This window comes from Symphalangus syndactylus, chromosome 20 (genome assembly GCF_028878055.3).
Source record: "Symphalangus syndactylus isolate Jambi chromosome 20, NHGRI_mSymSyn1-v2.1_pri, whole genome shotgun sequence".
Classification (NCBI taxonomy): domain Eukaryota; kingdom Metazoa; phylum Chordata; class Mammalia; order Primates; family Hylobatidae; genus Symphalangus; species Symphalangus syndactylus.
In genome coordinates this window covers 66925974-66943615 of record NC_072442.2, presented here as the reverse complement: position 1 = coordinate 66943615, position 17642 = coordinate 66925974, and the positions used below count along the sequence as shown (strand labels likewise).

Sequence of the window (17642 nt, the reverse complement as noted above, 5' to 3'; positions counted from 1 at the left end):
CGGTTTCCAAACCGCAGTCTCTGAGGAAGGCTTCATCCAGGTGTCTCCTGGGAACCATGCTCAAACCCAGTCCCCTCTCAGACACGCCGCTGCTTTTACAGGATCCCATGTGCCAGAAACCCTGAAAGATGGGCAGAAAGAGGCATAACCTCCAGGCTGCCCCACAGCTCCCGTAGAGCCGGTCAAGTCCAAGATGATGAGCACCACACTCATTTCTCGAAAAAAATTGAAGTTGGAGCTTGGAGCACAGTTCTTGGGAACTACCAAGACTACCTGGGAGTCTCCTAGTTCTGGGAGTATATGGGACATCTGTCTCATGACCACCCTGGCTGGCACACCTCCCTGTCCCCTAATACGCAATATTTCCAAGTGGCCTGGAGACAGCAGGAGAATGACAAAGACCACTGCGCGGTCCCTGAAAGCCACACACAACCATTTCAACCCTTAAGGCTAAGAGCCAACAGTGTTATTTGCACAAGCCTGTCAATTACAGGTGCTGGGAAGATCGATGGATGGATCAAGCCTTCTGGGAGGAGAAGAAGGGGCCTGAGCCTGACCCCACCTTGTGATGAGAGGGGATGGAAGGAAGAACTCATCAAATTTAACGCCCAGCATGGAGTATGGGGAAAGGTTAAGAGAGGCTGGCAGCTGCAGCCTGTTCCAGGCCTCCCGTGGCCACCAGCGCCTGCAGAGCAAGGGTCAATAGTGTTCGCTGCACTGATTTCAGATGCTTAAAGACAAAGAAACTCCAGATACAGAGAGGGAAGCAGAGGTCACTTCGCGCCATGATGAAATCAATCACTCTTTCTCCTTGCCTAGGTTAAGTCCATGGCCAAAGCCATCAGGATGGTTGAAGCGACAGAAGAATGGGATGAAGCCAGGGGCCGGGAAGGCCACCAATGTCTGCCTGCATTGAAGGCAAGAGCACAGTGCACTCAGGAAGAAAGAAAGGACTCCATGGGCCTGGGGCACCCGGGCCACAGCCAATCCCTCCCTGTCCCTATCCGGGTCCTTCCCTGGGCCTCACTGTACCCGCCCCCACCACCCACAGACTAGTTCTGCCCAGGCTCATACCCACCTGGCTGCCCCCCGGCCCACGCATGGCTGGTCTTGACTGCTACTGGTGGGGCTGTCACCACCAGACATCTGACCTCGGTCACCAGGAGCACAGGCTCAGGGAGAGAAGAGGGGGAACAGTTCCGATCAAACCCCCTTTACCTTTATGCAGCACTTCGTACCTTTCTGTCCTATATCCACTCACATGATCTGACTTGAGCCTCACAGCCCTTTGTGGGGAGGCAGAAACTGAGGCTCGCAGGGATGAAACCTACCATCACACCACAGTCAACAGATGAGGCAGGAAGAGAACTTCTCGCTCTCTGTGCAGGGGGCTTCTCCTCTCCACCCCCGACCACCACCCATTCTATACTCAGAATCAGGAATTGGTCCCATGCATCTGCCTTTCTATCAAGCCCATTTTCCATTCCAGCCCTCAAAGCAGGCCCAGGCTGTCTCAGACCAGCCATCCCATACACCCTTCTGGCTTTAGAGAGTTGACCTGTTCGCCACCACTCTACAGACAAAATGGTGAAGGGCAGAAAACAGAAGGGAATCCAAGTCCAGGGGAAGATGGACTCAGGCCCTGGAACATTGCACTCCAGAGTTCCCATGGCAGCTTCTTCTGCTAGACACACATGTTGCTGGCATCAGCCATTCCTAGACCACTGGCAGGATTTCCACTATATTTGATAACACCTGTATTATTATTACTATTATTTATATTAAATAGGTTCATTTCAGCAGGGCACGGTGGCTCATGCCTGTAATCCCAGCACTTTGAGAGGCCGAGGCAGGTGGATCGCCTGAGCTCAAGAGTTTGAGACCACCCTGGGCAACATGGTGAAACCCCCGTCTCTACTAAAATACAAGAAATCAGCTGGGCGTGGTGGCAGGTGCCTGTAGTCCCAGCTACTCTAGAGGCTGAGGCCCGAGAATTGTTTGAGCCCAAGAGGTGGAGGTTGTAGTGAGCCGAGATGGCGCCACTGTACTCCAGCTTGGGCTAACAGAGTGATACTCCTCCTCAAAAATAAATAAATAAATAAATAAATAAATAAATAAATAAATAGATTAATTATTGTGACTTCATATGTTGAAAGTGATGTTTTATATCAATACCACAAATGGAAAAAAATCAGTACCACTGGCCATTAACCGGGAGAGAATCCTAAAAATAAATGAAACAAAAACAAAAACAACCTAAGTTCTAGCCAGGCAACTGTTCCCCACTCAGAGGACCTGAGCCGGAGGTCTGCTCTCTCTTAGTTACAAACGGAAGATTAGCAAGTGTTTAAAAGGTGTTAAAGGCAGACTAGCACCCACTTGAGACTTCCCCTCAAAGAAATCACAAAGATTCGCAGAGAACTGAAAAGGGAAGAACTTTCTCACTAGGTGACTCAATGTTTTTTCATGCTGAACCACCTTATGTCATTTTCACGGGAAATTCATTCTGTGCAGCAGGCAACATCTTGTTACACTACATTATAGGAAGGGGGGACGAGAGGAACGGGGGACAACCCACCACAAGGGCAATCCATGCCAGCTTCTCAAAGTCCCCCCTATTCCCTGCCTACCACCACCCCAAGTACGTTCAGCCTGTGGGCATATCCAGGGGCTGCTGGTCACCCCCAGGTGTCTCTGGCTCCACTGCCCGTGTCTTACAAGGTGCGGTATTAACCATTCCAAAACTCCTCTGGAAACTAGGATCCAGCAGGGTCACTGGAAGCTACTCCAAATCCTGATCCCGGCAACATCTCTGTGGGCAGTCAGCTTCCACACTCCCCTCCCCCCATTCCTGGAGGCTCTGCCATGCACCCTAGCAGAACAGGGAGGCTTTGTGCCAACGACCTGCCTGGTAGCTCCTTGGGGTCTGGTGGATGTCAGACCTGCAGCTGGGGTTGCAGCCCAGAAAGCTTCCCCAGAACCTCCTCTGCCTACCCCAAACCCCACACCTCCCACTACACAGGTCGTCCAAAATGTCTCTGAAATAGCTAAAGAAAACTATTTTCAACATCCAGGAGCAAACGAAAGAACAAACGCCAGAAAGGCGAAGAGGCAAAGTCACCCCATGGCGGTGGAGCGAGGGAGTGGGTGGGGAGCGAGCAACCTCCAAACTTGCTCCTCGCCTGCTGGCACCGAGCGCAGAGCAAGCGGATCTCGGCCAGGCAGGCACCTCGCAGGCTCAACCAAGTTGCAGAGCAGCAAATGGCAACACCAGCGCATGGAGCCGCCCGGGCTGGATCAATGGCATCCGCGGCTGCAGGCTTGGGGAAAGGGGTCGCGGTCTGCAAAGGCAGGGTCTGGGGGCGACAGACTTGGGGTCCCTCCGTCAAGGATCCACCCCGATGCGCTCTCCCAACGGCCCTCCGATTCCGCCAAGGTCCTGCCCAGGCTCCTCGCACCAGCCAGGGTCCGGGGCGAAGCTCCGAACTCGCTTCGCGCGACGGTACCTGGAGAGGAGGCTTTTTCCCAACCAACACGGAACCAAACACCCATCGGAAAAGTCCACCCCAAAGAAAACTGGAATGTAGCAGGAGAGCAGAGGGAAGGGGCCGGCGCTGCAGGGGTTTACCTTTTCTCTTTATTCTGCCTCCGGGATTTGTGCAGGAGTCCGATGAGCACCACGGCGGCGCGGATCCCCGCCTTTCGGCAATGCCTCCTCCCCGCGGGCTGGGACATGGCGAGGCCGCCCGCGGTGCCCGACCTCGCCCGCCCGCGTCCCCGCAGCCCCGGCTCCGCGCGCTCCGCACCCGGCCCCTGAGCCCGCGCCCCGGCCCCCGGCCTCCGCCTCGCATGGGCCCCGCCCCGCCTAGGTGCGCCCCGGGGGTCAGGTGACCGCGCGCTCTCCCCTCCCTCCCGGCGACCTTCAGCGTCTCCTCGGGGCCCGCGGGGCAGCCGCCGTCCGCTCCCCCGGCGCGGGCATTTCCGAGGCTCGCTCGGGGCGCGGCCCGGGCCGGCGGCTCCCGGCTCCCGCTCAGACGCGCCGCCCGCGCCGGGACCCGCCCCGGCCCCGCCTCCCGCGCCCCGGCCTCGGCCGACCGGATGGTGGAGGACGCGGGGCACAGGGAGCGGGCGAAGCGCAGGAGGAGGCGGACAGCGCTCCCGGACCCCCCTGACCGGCTCCCAGGCGCCCTCCCCGGCCCCGGCCCTGCCTCCCCTCGCCCGCTCCTTCTGGTCCCCGCCCGCACTCCCGCCGGCGGCCCCGAGCTCCCTCCCCAGGCAGAGGCGGCTGCCGCCCTCCCCGGCCCGGCCCCGGATACTTCCCCGATGCTGTCACTGCCTTTAAAACAGAGGGAGAGAAAACAGGCACCAAGAGGAAACGCGCGTCCTCCTCCGTCCAAACGAAACTGCCCGCGCGCGGTCCCCGTCCCCTCCCGGCCGCCCCGCGCTTACAGGGGGCACCTGAGCCCGGCGCCCGCCCCGGCTCGCAGCTCCCGGGCCCGGGTCCCCGGGTGGGAGCGTGTGGATGGGAGGAATGAGGCGGAATTCTGCCCCCGCCTCCCCCCAGAGTCGGCGCAAGGATCGCGGAGCGGGGATGCAGGGTGGGCTGGGGTCGGCTCCCCGCGAACACTGGCTCTCCCGGCCCTGGGAGTTTGACTCCACATGGGGTCAATAAACAACTTCACCGCGACCCCGCTTCCTCCTGGCGGGCCGGGCGCCCCCCACTCCGCCCTCCCCGCGCCCACCCGGGCCTGGCCGCTGCGCACTCGCCGCGTGGTCCCTCCCACCCCTGCCAGCCGCGCGCGAGCCTCATCTCCTTCGGAAACGAAGGGCGGAAGGTCGGAAGGTCGCGCCGGCTCCTGGGGAAAGGGCTGTGGCCTGGTCCCTACCATCCGCGCGGGGCCTCGCTCACAATCCCCCTCATCCACTTCCAGGTGCTGTCCAGCCTCCCAGCCCCCTCCCGCCCGCCCCGAAGCATCACTCACAGCTTTGCCCTCTAGGAAAAAGGAAGCGGGCAGGGGGCTGGAAGGAATTAGAACAAGCCAATTAGTCCATCTTTGGGGCCAAAGAGGTTCCCCCTGAGGCAATCTGCCTTGGTTTTTTGTTTGTTTGTTTTTGTTTGTTTGTTTTTAATAGTCTGGTGTTCAAGCAAACACAGAAAATCCAGGCAGGGAGGGGACCATGCTGGGTGGAGAGGGGAGAGACACTGCAAACGAATTCCAGGGCCTGAGGCTTCAGCCCTGCCTCTCGAATGCCCACAGCTTCCTGCTGGCACTGGAGTTGGGGTGGAGGGGAGGGAGCCCCAGGGTGGGTCTTAAATGCACCTGGTCTATTTATGAAGCAGCCATTACCATTGGCCTTGTCCCCCCCACCCCCACCCCCTCTCTGCCGGGGTTGTGGGGGATCAGAGATATAGATAGCCATGGACATCTTTTTATAGCTAGAGATTTGAATGACCCGGGCCCCACTCCTGGGATTGGCAGTTAGGCAGGCTGCAAGTACTATGCCAGTAGTGACTTAAGAATTGGTCTGGAAAAAGAATAAAATGAGTGTCCTTGGTAGAGAAAAGGGAAGAGCTCCCAGCAGCATGCAGCCAGAGCTTCTCTTCCCCTCTCCCCCGCCGCACTGTAGCACACAGCACCCGAGGACCCACAGGTTAGCTGATGGACCGCTTCTGCTAGATGGCAGGGAAGGTGATGAGGGCACTGGCTTAGGTCTCTCCTAGCGTTGGGTGTATTTTATCCACACACAGAAGGCTGCACCTCAACAAAAGGCCTGACCCTCCTTCCCAGCCTGACCCTCCTTCCCAGCAGGTGAGAGTGTGGGAGCTAGTTCAGGTCAAGTGCACAGTGAGTAACAGGGTGGCTCACACCTGTAATCCCAGCACTTTGGAAGGCCGAGGCAGGTGGATCAATTGAGTTGAGACCAGGAGTTCTAGACCAGCCTGGGCAACATAGTGAGACCCCATCCCTCCAAACAACAACAGGGAATTGGGATGATGAAGGCACAAAATCGACCAAGCAGGTTCCATTATTCATTCTCTTATTCTGGGGTTCCCAGCCCTCTAAGTCCTTCTACAACCCCAGTGTGGCTGCAAACACAAGGCTGTCCCCCAAAAAACCATAACCTCTCAGACCCTGACTCCTGAGTCTCTAAGAGGTAGAATTTTCCTGGCAGTGAGAAGTCCCATCCTTCTGCCCCTGCTACAAGCTCACCACCTTTGGTGCATAGACAGCAATTCCCCCTTAACTCCCACTCCAGCCCCCACAGCCCGTCACACCCAAGCCCTACAGAGGGAACCCCAAAGCACAAGAAAACCCATCAATAGCAGAGACTGGAACAACCATCAGTGCTAGGCTTACCCATTCCACCAGCGTTTATTAAACATGTACAGTATGTCCAGCTTTATGCAAGAGACTAGGGTAAGAAAGAAAAATGGAAGACCACCCCTGCCCGAAACAAACAGGGTTAACACACACCAAACCACAAAACAAGACCATTTCCAGCCAGTGTGTGCAGTTAGCCCAGCCAAAGCTTCCCACAATTGGGCCACACGCCACCTCCTTCATAATTCTTTGTCTTAAAGTCATGCTGCTCTGCTGTTTATAATTTTGCTTTAATTACATCAACTTACTTTTTTTTTTTTTTTTTGAGACGTTGTTTTGCTCGTCGCCCAGGCTGGAGTGCAACGGCGCGGTCTCGGCTCACTGCAACCTCCACCTCCTGGGTTCAAGCAATTCTCCTGCCCCAGCCTCCTGAGTAGCTGGGATTACCAGCATGCGCCACCATGCCGGGCTAATTTCGTATTTTTAGTAGAGATGGGGCTTCACCATGTTGGCCAGGCTGATCTCGAACCTGACCTCAGGTGATCCGCCCGCCTCAGCCTCCCAAGTTCTGGGATTACAGGTGTGAGCCACTGCGCCTAGCCTTTACTTAATTTTTTTTTTTTTTTTTTGAGGCGGAGTCTTGCTCCCTCCCTCAGGCTGGAGTGCAGTGGCGAGATCTCTGCTCACTGCAACCTCCGCCTCCCGGGTTCATGCCATTCTCCTGCCTCAGCCTCCCGAGTAGCTGGGACTACAGGCACCCGCCACCACGCCCGGCTAATTTTTTGTATTTTCGTAGAGACGGGGTTTCACCGTGTTAGCCAGGAGGGTCTCGATCTCCTGACCTCATGATCTGCCCATCTCGGCCTCCCAAAGTGCTGGGATTACAGGCGTGAGCCGCCGCGCCCGGCCTCCTTTACTTAATTTTAAAAGAAAACGTTATTGCAACCCTAAATGAAAATCCATTATCACTTGCCCTTCCTACCATGAAAACAAACATAAATTTATTAAGTTCTGCCTCAATACTGTTGCCTGACAAAGGCTCTAAGCTTGAAGTACCTTCCTTAAAAAAGCAGAAGGGCCGGGCGCGGTGGCTCACGTCTGTAATCCCAACACTTTGGGAGGCCGAGGCAGGCGGATCATGAGGTCAGGAGATCGAGACCCTCCTGGCTAACACGGTGAAACCCCATCTCTACTAAAAATACAAAAAATTAGCCGGGCGTGGTGGCGGGCTCCTGTAGTCCCAGCTACTCGGGAGGCTGAGGCAGGAGAATGGCGTGAACCCGGGAGGCGGAGCTTGCAGTGAGCTGAGATCGCGCCACTGCACTCCAGCCTGGGCGACAGAACGAGACTCCGTCTCAAAAAAAAAAAAAAAAGTAGGCGGTGTTAGGTGTTAGTGACACACCTGCGCCAAACCAAGGCACTGTCCTTGAAGAAATCACGGCTCGAAAGAGAACGGACAGGGAAGAATTTTCACATTACTGTTCTCCAAGACCACATTCATGAGGCACTGTGGGGTGGGCTGAGAAAGCTGGATACATGGAGTTCACAGGAAATGAGGACGGCGGAAGTCTCTGACGGCAGAGAAGGGGTTTTCCTCCAGGTCCCACCTCACCCAACTTATGCCCCACGACGTCCCAGCTCGCAGGACCTCCATGGCCTGTTCCAGCCTCCAAAGCTCACAGTCCCAGAGAACAAAGTGCCAAGCAGCTGCCAGCCCAGGTCTCTCTTCCAGTCCAGGGGAAGTCCAAAGGCTGAGGGGGCCTGGGTGGGAATCAGGCCTGGGGCGGGAGACAGCGAAGTTAATCATGAACAGAGCGCAGACAGCTGCACAGCCCTTCCTGAGGGGCCAGTGGGTTGAGGCAGACAGACACGCATGCCTGGCCCTGAAGAAAAGGGCCTTCTGTGCCTGCCTTCTGTGCCTGGGAACCGGCTCCAGCAGACATATCCATGAGAAAGCAGGAATCAGCCCCAATCCCCGTGCGCCTAGTCAGCCCGCCTGCAGCAGACACCACCTCCTCGCCCTGCCCAGCCTCCAACTCCCAGCGCCCCACTGCTGGGCAGAATGACTGCCACCGTTCTGGGCTGGGATTGGGGGTGGGTGGGGGCAAGGGAGGCAATGGAGCAAGGAGGGTGGGGCCTTTGATGAAAACCAGGTGTCTTCAAACGCCTTGCCCCTCCCCTCCACGGGCAGGGTCCCAGCTATTCCATGGACCACACAACCTTTGGAACAACGCAAGGGTTCTAAACAGAGCCTTGGACAGGACGGTCCAGCACCCCCGCTCTCTTCTGCCTTTGAGGGTATACACATACACACACCTGCTCTGGGATATCACTCGGAAGCCCCCTCGCACACAACGGAACGCTCACACCTGTGCTGCTAAGAAACCTCCACTCTTGGCAGGTACATCAGCGCCCCCTGCTGGGCCACAGCACAGTTGCGTCTCTGGGATGCCCCCTTAGGAGGAAGACAGAGGAGGGGGAAGAGGGAGGCAGGAAGGCGTGGGGGGAAGGGAAAGATTGAAGTCATCTGAGGTCGGGAAGCAGTTTCTATTTTTGAAAAGTGAGAGCTGGGCCCGGTGCGGTGGCTCACGCCTGTAATCCCAACACTTTGGGAGGCCGTGGCAGGCGAATCACTTGAGGCCAGGAGTTCGAGACCAGCCTGGCCAACATGGTGAAATCCCCGTCTCTACTAAAAATACAAAAATCATCCAGGCGTGGTGGCGGGCGCTTGGAATACCAGTTACTCGGGAGGCTGAGGCAGGAGAATTGCTTGAGCCCAGAGGCGGAGGTTGTAGTGAGCTGAGATCGTGCCACTGCACTCCAGCCTGGGCAACAGAGCAAGACTCCATCTCATAAATAAATAATTTAAAAAAAAAAAAAAAAAGAAGGAAAAGAGAGAGATGCAGGAAAACTCTCTGCCAACATACTGACTCTCCTCCCAGCTTCTAAAATCCCCTCCCAGAGCCCATGACCAGCCCCCAAGAGGTCCATCCCACCACAATACGGTCCTTCCGTGGTAAACGCAGGCCAGGACTGGGAGGCCTCAAAGACAAGCCTGGGAAACCTCAGCTCAGCCCCTTTCCTGGGGCCACAGACGTCATATTAAGCAGAGGATCTAAACTGGCTCAGGTTTTGGAAACGGATCTCCGTGACTTGTGTGGCATTTCCAAGCTCCAAGGAAAGGAATCCACGCCGAGGAAACCCACAGATCCCACTCAGTGGCGGGCACCCTGCGCTCTGGTACCCAGAGCCATGAAGGTGGAGCCTGCAGTACGTGATGTCAATCAGAACCCTGCCGACTTCCTGTTCAGGGATTACGGAGAGTGGGTTGAGGGAGGAAGAAAGAAGTTCTTCATATATCGCTTGGGTTACTGAAGTTATTTAAAATACTTCCTTTTCTGAAGTTCATTTATGGATTTTTGAATTTTTGCTAAGCTGCATGACTATAATAATTTTTCCCACAGTGAAAAAATTCAAAAGGATCCTTGTGTGTGTGAAATTTCTGATGAACAGGAAGAGGTGTTATTTTGCATAGAGGCTGCCCAGGAGTCAGTCCAGAGAATCAGGAGCTGATGAGGCTGAGGGCTGGGTGGCCTACAGCACAGTCCCTCCCCACCCCAAGGTCCCCCGGCCCCCGCCTCGCTGATTACCAAACCTCCCTAGCGGCTGCTACTTCTGAAGCCACTTCCAACTCTAGGGTTTCTGGGGCTGAGTGGAAAAGCCGGGAGGGAAGCTGTCTTTCCATAATATTAGCAACATTGCTTAGCAACATCTTTCAAAGCGAGAACCAGCAGACTCTCCAAAACCCTATTCTGTTTGGCTCTACAGAGAACAGAGTGGTTTCTTATACATGTATTATTTATATACTATTTTATATATCCAGTAACGCCTTCTGTGCCTGGCTTCTCTGGGAGATGACGAATTACAACTATGTGAGATTTCCAGGTGACTAGGGCTTTGGGTAGCAAAACTTTTTGTTTGTTTCCTTGCTTGCTAGCTCGCTGTTAGTGACTGTAATGACCCTAGCTAGAGATTTCTCTCAAACACCTCAACATGCTGTTGTCCTTTAAAGACAGGTTTGACACCGGGCGTGGTGGCTCACACCTGTAATCCCAGCACTTTGGGAGGCTGAGGCGGGTGGATCACGAGGTCAGGAGTTCAAGACCAGTCTGGCCAACATGGTGAAACCCCGTCTCTACTCAAAATACAAAAATTAGCCAGGCAAAGTGGTAGGTGCCTGTAATCCCAGCTACTCAGGAGGCTGAGGCAGGAGAATGGCTTGAACCGGGGAGGCGGAAGTTGCTGTGAGCCGAGATCACGCCACTGCACTCCAGCCTGGGCGACAGAGCAAGACTCCATCTCAAAAATAAATAGATAGGCCGGGAGCGGTGGCTCACGCTTGTAATCCCAGCACTTTGGGAGGCCGAGGCGGGCGGATCACGAGGTCAGGAGATCGAGACCACGGTGAAACCACGTCTCTACTAAAAAAAAAAATACAAAAAATTAGCCGGGCGTGGTGGCGGGCGCCTGTAGTCCCAGCTACTCGGAGAGGCTGAGGCAGGAGAATGGCGTGAACCCAGGAGGCGGAGCTTGCAGTGAGCAGAGATTGCGCCACTGCACTCCAGCCTGGGCGACAGAGCGGACTCCGTCTCAAAAAATAAATAAATAAATAAATAAATAAATAAATAAATAAATAAATAGATAAAAATAAAGACAGGTTTGATGGAACCTTTTTGTGGTGGCTCAAATCCATTATTATCAATACCAACTACTATTGTGAGCTAAAATGCAGTTAGGAATTGACAGGCCATCGAGGGGAGACGCCCACTTGTCCCTATGCTTAACGGGCCCCAAACAGCTGTGGTACAAAGACACTACAGTGAGGGAATAAAAACACATATGCTGCAGTCAGACAAACCTGGGTTAGAATCCTACCCCCAGCTTTTACTATGTATGCGGCCTTGGACTAGGAATTCACCCCCTCTGTGCCTCAGTGTCTTCAACTGTAAAATGGGAATAACAATAGTGCCAACCTATTAGCTACTGCAAGGATTCATGCATGCTCTAAGCAAAGACTTGTATGAAAATGTTCATCGCCATTTTATTCAAAATAGCCAAAGTACGCCGGGCGCGGTGGCTCCTGTCTGTAATCCCAGCTACTCGGGAAGCTGAGGCAGGAGAATCACTTGAACCTGGGAGGCGGAGGTTGCAGTGAGCCAAGATCACGCTGCTGCACTCCAGCCTGGGTGACAGAGTGAGATTCCATCTCAAAAACAAAACAAAACAAATAGCCAAAGTCTGAAAGCAGCCCAAGTGTCTACCAACAAGCTGTGGTGCATCCCCGCGGTGGAATACAACCGAACCATAAAGAGAAACAAAACATGGACACATGCAACAACGAGGAAGCACCTCAAAAACAAGATCGAAGTGAAAGAAGCCAGATACCAAAAAATGCTTAAAGTGCTTACAACGGGATTCCATTGATGAGAACTTTTTTTTTTTTTTGAGACGGAGTCTCACACTGTTGCCCAGGCTGGAGTGCAGTGGCGCAATCTCGGCTCACTACAACCTCCGCCTCCCAGGTTCAAGCGATTCTCCAGTCTCAGCCTCCCGAGTAGCTGGGATTACAGGCTTCCGATACCACGTCCGACTAATTTTTTGTATTTTTAGTAGAGACTCGGTTTCACCATGTTGGTCCAGCTGCTCTCAAATTCCTGACCTCGGAATTCACCCGCCTCGGCCTCCGAAAGTGCTGGAATTACAGGCGTGAGCCACCACACCCAACTGATAAGAAATTTTATTTTATTTTATTATTATTTTTGTTTTTGAGACGGAGCCTCACTCTGTCACCCAGGCTAGAGTAGCAGTGGTGTGATCTCAGCTCACCAAAACCTCCGCCTCCAGGGTTCAAGCAATTCTCCTGCCTCGCCCTCCGGAGTAGCTGGGATTACAGACGCCCACCACCACGCCCAGCTAATTTTTGTATTTTGAGTAGAGATGGGGTTTCACCATGTTGGTCAGGCTGGTCTTGAACTCCTGACCTCATGATCCGCCCGCCTTGGCCTCTCACAAAGTGCTGGGATTACAGGCGTGAGCCACCGCACCCAGCTGATAAGAAGTTTTAAAACAATCTAAGATACAAAAACATTAGAACAATGGCTGCCTCTGGATGTGGGAGATTTTTCTGGACAGAAATGTTCTATATTAGGATGGAAGAAGGATCCATCTGTCCAAAATGTATAATGAAGATTTGTGCATTTATATGGCTGTAATCCCAGCACTTTGGGAGGCCAAGCGGGTGGATCACTTGAGGTCAGGAGTTCGAGACCAGTCTGGCCAATATGGTGAAACCCCGTCTCTAGCAAAAATACAAAAATTAGCTGGGCGTGGTGGTGGGCGCCTGTAATCCCAGCTACTCTGGAGACTGAGGCAGGAGAATCACTTGAACCCAGGAGGCGGAGGTTGCAGTCAGCTGAGATCATGCAAATGCACTCCAGCATGGGCAACAGAGCGAGACTCCGTCTCAAAACAAAAAGCAAAAAAAAAAAAAGACTGAGGCACTGCTGGGTGCCTCTGGGCTAGAACTTACGTAGTCAGTGCCATACATGTGCAGGGATAGGGGTACCAGGCACAGTGTGCAGGCCGGGACCAGATGAGGCGGGGACACTGACTTCTTTCATTCAACCTCCTGGGGAGCATCCCGTGGACTGCGGAAACTGCCAGGGGTTGGTTGCCAGCTCACACGCCTGGCTAACTAGAAAATGTATAGGTTGGGGACCCTTTTACCCGACTCCTAATAAATTCTTATTTATTTCCCTGTTGTCTGAATTCATCTCTTTCTCCTCTATCAGTCCCTGAAGAGATCTCTGGGTTGGGTCCAGGGGAAAATGTCCCTCTTGGTGGGTGTAATCAAAGCCTTTCCGGCTTGGCTTAGCGGACAACAGTTTCCCTCATGACAGAAGGAAGGACAACAGTTTCCTTCTGGACTCTGAGTCACTGATGTGTTAATGATCCTTCCCACCCCGACATTAAGTCCTTTTAGCCTAAAAGGTAAACAAAGCTCATCTTCCTTCGGTGTTGACACAGACTCCCAGAGCTTCGCCCAGCCGGGAGCTGAGCTCCCAGCCTCCTGCTGAGCAACCGCAGGTCTGCACTGTGCAAGCTTTCCACCAGGCCTGCTTTCTGGGGCTTTCCCGCCCCCTTTCCATAAGGAAAATCCTTCCAGCTGTCTAGCCTCCATCACTCCTGTTGTAATCAAAGCTCTTTGGTGTAAGCAACTCCCTCTCTACTCTTAGGGGAAAAAAATTCAGTTCCCACTCTCTGAACCCTCCAAGTCCCAAAGCAGCTTCAGAAACCGCGCTGGCCGGCGGGGCACGGTGGCTCATGCCTGTAATCCCAGCACTTTGGGAGGCCGAGGCGGGCAGATCACAAGGTCAGGAGATCGCGACCATCCTGGTTAAAATGGTGAAACCCCGTCTCTACTAAAAATACAAAATATTAGCCGGGCGTGGTGATGGGCACCTGTAGTCCCAGCTACTCTGGAGGCTGAAGCAGGAGAATGGCGTGAACCCGGGAGGCGGAGCTTGCAGTGAGCCGAGATCGAGCCACTGCACTCCAGCCTGGGCGACAGAGCGAGACTCCGTCTCAAAAAATAAATAAATAAAAATAAAAAAAAAACCGCGCTGGCCATCTTCCTTTTACCCAAGGCTCCAATCTCTTTGCTTCTGTCCATTTCCTCCACCCTCACCCCCAACCCCTCGCTCACTGTACCCACAAGGCAGAATCAGGGGCTATGTGGGTCACAAATGGTGGGTCACAAATGATGGATCACAGCTGATAACTAAAGGACTTAAGTGTGCCAATCACGTCCTCCTTTTGAATACACTGGATCAGTTTCAAGGTTCTGGTGAGTTGGGCTGAAAGCATCTGTGCCATGAACGCCGTCCATCTCACCTTATATGGCAAGGGACACAGGGGGAAAGATGTTCCAAGGCTGTACCCAGGCAAGGCCAGTAGTGACCTTCACGTGGCCTCATGTCAGTAATAAGAAGTACACTCAGCATGACTCTGGGAAGGCGAAGCTCTTGCCTTTCTTGGAGAACCTAGACGGAAACCATCTCAGCCCCACCCCGCCCCACCCTGCAAGGTGGCAGGAGGCAGGAGACTTTACTAATGGTGCGACGTAACTGAACCACCAAATGGGGAAATTAGGCCGGGCACGGTGGGTGGATCCCAGCACTTTGGGAGGCCGAGATGGGTGGATCGCTTGAGGTCAGGAGTTCGAGACCAGCCTGGCTAACATGGTGAAACCCCATCTCTACTAAAAATACAAAAAAGTAGCCAGTCATGGTGGCACGCACCTGTGATCCCAGCTACTGGAGGCTGAGGCAGGAAAATAGCTTGAACCCAGGAGGTGGAGGTTGCAGTGAGCCAAGATCGCGCCACTGCACTCCAGCCTGGGCGACAGAGCAAGACTCTGTCTTAAAAAAAAAAAAACAAAGGTGAAATTAACTGAGCTGTTTCTCCACCATAAAACTTTCCCAAAAGAATGTTGCCTCCCAGAGAGGGCTTCCTTGACCACTCACTGCGGCGCACACCCTTAGCGATTCTACACCTGGTCTCTGGCCCGTTTTCTTCATGATTATTATTCCAGGTTGAGGTTTTGGGTTTTTGTTGTTGCTGATTTGTCTGTGTGCTTGTTTTTTCGTCTATTTGCCCCACCCTCCCGCCCCTGGTGGAATGTATACTCCATGGAGGCAGACACCGTGCACACCTTAATCACCGCCCCACCCCACACTCAGGATGGCGTCTGCTCTACGCTAGCCCTCAATAAATACCATGGAAAGAAACGAAGGGGAAAGAAGGAAGGGAGGAAGAGAGAGAAAAGAAGGATTCTACGTTCTGGAGCCTCAGCTTCCTCTGCCCCAGAAAAGCTTTCCCAGGCTTTTGACTTGACAGAATTGGATTGGCTGGAGGGGAGGGGAGGGGAGGGCGGGGCAGCGAGGTCTCAGGATGAAGACCCACCCTCAGCCCCGACACTGGAGGCATAAACTCAGATGGGCGTCTAAAGGATGCTCACATCCAGAGCCTCACACCACCAGCCTGCCAAGTAAAGATGTCAAAGCAGAAGCTCTACTCAAAGGTCTCTCTTAGGGCACCCACAGCTTTTAGACAACTCTAGGGAGGGGAGGGCTCCAAAAATACTGTATTTCATGCCATCCCTAGAGGGTAGGACAAAGTCGCATTTTTATTTATTTATATTGAGACATGGTCTCACTCTGTCACCCAGGCTGGAGTGCAGTGGCACGATCACGGCTCACTGCAGCCTCGACCTCCTGGGCTCAAGCAGTCCTCCTGCTTTAAGCCTCTGGAATAGCTGGGACCAGAGGCACGTGCCACCACACCAGCTAATTTTTTTTTTTTTTTTTTTTTGGACAGAGAGGGTCTCACTTTGTTACCCAGGTTGGTCTTGAACTCCTGGCCTCAAGCGATCTTTCTCAGCCTCCCAAAGCACTAGAATTACAGGTGTGAACCACTGCGTTTATTTATTTTATTTATTTATATTTGAGATGGAGTTTCACTCTCGTTGCCCAGGCTGGAGTGCAGTGGTGTAATCTTGGCTCACTGCAACCTCTGCCTCTCAGGTTCGAATGATTCTCCTGCCTCAGCCTCCTGAGTAGCTGGGATTATAGGCGCCCGCCACCATGCCCGGCTAATTTTTGTATTTTTAGTAGAGACGGGGTTTCACCATGTTGGCCAGGCTGGTCTCGAACTCCTGACCTCAGGTGACCTGCCTGCCTCGCCCTCCCAAAGTGCTGGGATTACAGGCATGAGCCACCACACACCTGGCTAGCCCATATTTTTAAAAGACTTTTTAGAAAAATAAAGGAATGTAACTTGTTTCACATCCAAGGGTGGGAGGTCAAATATTCACCTATTACCCAAGCCTGGGCCCTGACCAGCTGGTGACCTGGACAGGTCTCTTCCCTTGAGTGATGAGAATGACAAGGGCCCCAATACTCTCCCAGGTTGTGGAGGAAACTAGATAACATGGGCGGAAGGACCTGATACCTAGCACCGCCTTTCAGACCCCGAGCTCTAGAGAGGGTTGAGGCTTGCACTCCACAGGGCCGGCTGCACAGGCAGCTGCCACAGCCTCCCTGACCCAGGCCTCCTCACCTGCCTGCCAGAAACTGCTGGGAATGCTGTGGGGTCAGGAGGAGCCGGAGAGAAGGGAGGGAGGAAAAGCCGAGGCCCCAGGGAGTCATCATGCCCATCCCTGCGGTAGCCATGGCCCCTCTGGGCTGTGTCTGAGACTTCTCAGAGACCACATCAGTCACTTCCTGTTCCTTGTCTTAAGGGGATTTGGGGAACAGGCCAGGAGGCGACACTGAGCCCCAGCCATTTTCCCAGTCCGTACTCTCAACATCTTCCTGCCTTCAGCATTTCTCTGACATCTACCATTCTAGGGTGGCTTTACTGCTTTTTAAAATGTCCCCATATCTCTTGTAACTTTTCTCTACTTAATATTTTTATTTAAATGGACTTAATTTTTTAATTAAATATTGTAAAGACTTCATGTTTTTATTGTTTGTTTGTTTGTTTGTTTTTGAGGCACAGTTTAGCTCTTCTTACCCAGGCTGGAGTGCAGTGGCGCAATCTCGGCTCACTGCAACCTCTGTCTCCCAGGTTCAAGCGATTCTCCTGCCTCAGCTTCCCAAGCAGCTGGGATTACAGGCGTGAGCCACCACACCGGTCTTTTTATTTGTTTAAACAGGGTCTCGCCCTGTCACCCAGGCTGGAGTGCAGTGGCACAATCTCGGCTCACTGTAGCCTCCACCTCCCGGGCTCAAGCAATCCTCCTACCTCAGCCTCCTGAGTAACTGGGACTACAGGCCCAGGCCACCACACCCGGCTAATTTTTGTATTTTTTGTAGAGACAGGGTGTCACCATATTGGCCAGGCTGGTCTCGAACTCCTGGCCTCAAGCGATCCACTCACTTCAGCCTCCCAAAGTGCTGGGATTACAGGCGTGAGCCACGGTGCCCAGTCAAGACTTTATGTTCACATCATAAATGGATATAATCAATTCTCATAAATAGAAGGTAAAGTAAATATAAGCCAGACATGATGGCTCATGCCTGTAGTCCCAGCTACTCAGGAGGCTAAGGCAGGAGGATCAAGTTGAGCCCAGGAGTTTGAGCCCAGCCTGGGAAACACAGCAAAAAAAGAAAAGAAAGAAAATATAACGCCCTACTCCTTAGATACGAACAGTATAGTACAGATGGAAGAAAATAAAGAATAACAGCCAGGTGCTGT

At 53.5% G+C, this 17642-nt stretch overlaps 1 protein-coding gene across 9 annotated transcripts in view; it reads right to left on the bottom strand.

The window, feature by feature from the left end:
* Nucleotides 1-17642, bottom strand: part of RAP1GAP2 (RAP1 GTPase activating protein 2) — a 284239-nt gene that overhangs the window by 183448 nt on the left and 83149 nt on the right. The window contains exon 1 of one of the 9 annotated variants that reach the window (XM_055257979.2): nt 3629-4055. The exons of the other annotated variants lie outside the window; for them this stretch is intronic. Within the exon in view, the coding sequence (XP_055113954.2) occupies nt 3629-3735 (107 nt within the window). The 5' untranslated portion in view covers nt 3736-4055. Of the gene's footprint in view, nt 1-3628; nt 4056-17642 lie in introns of those variants that run through there. 9 annotated transcript variants of the gene reach the window in all.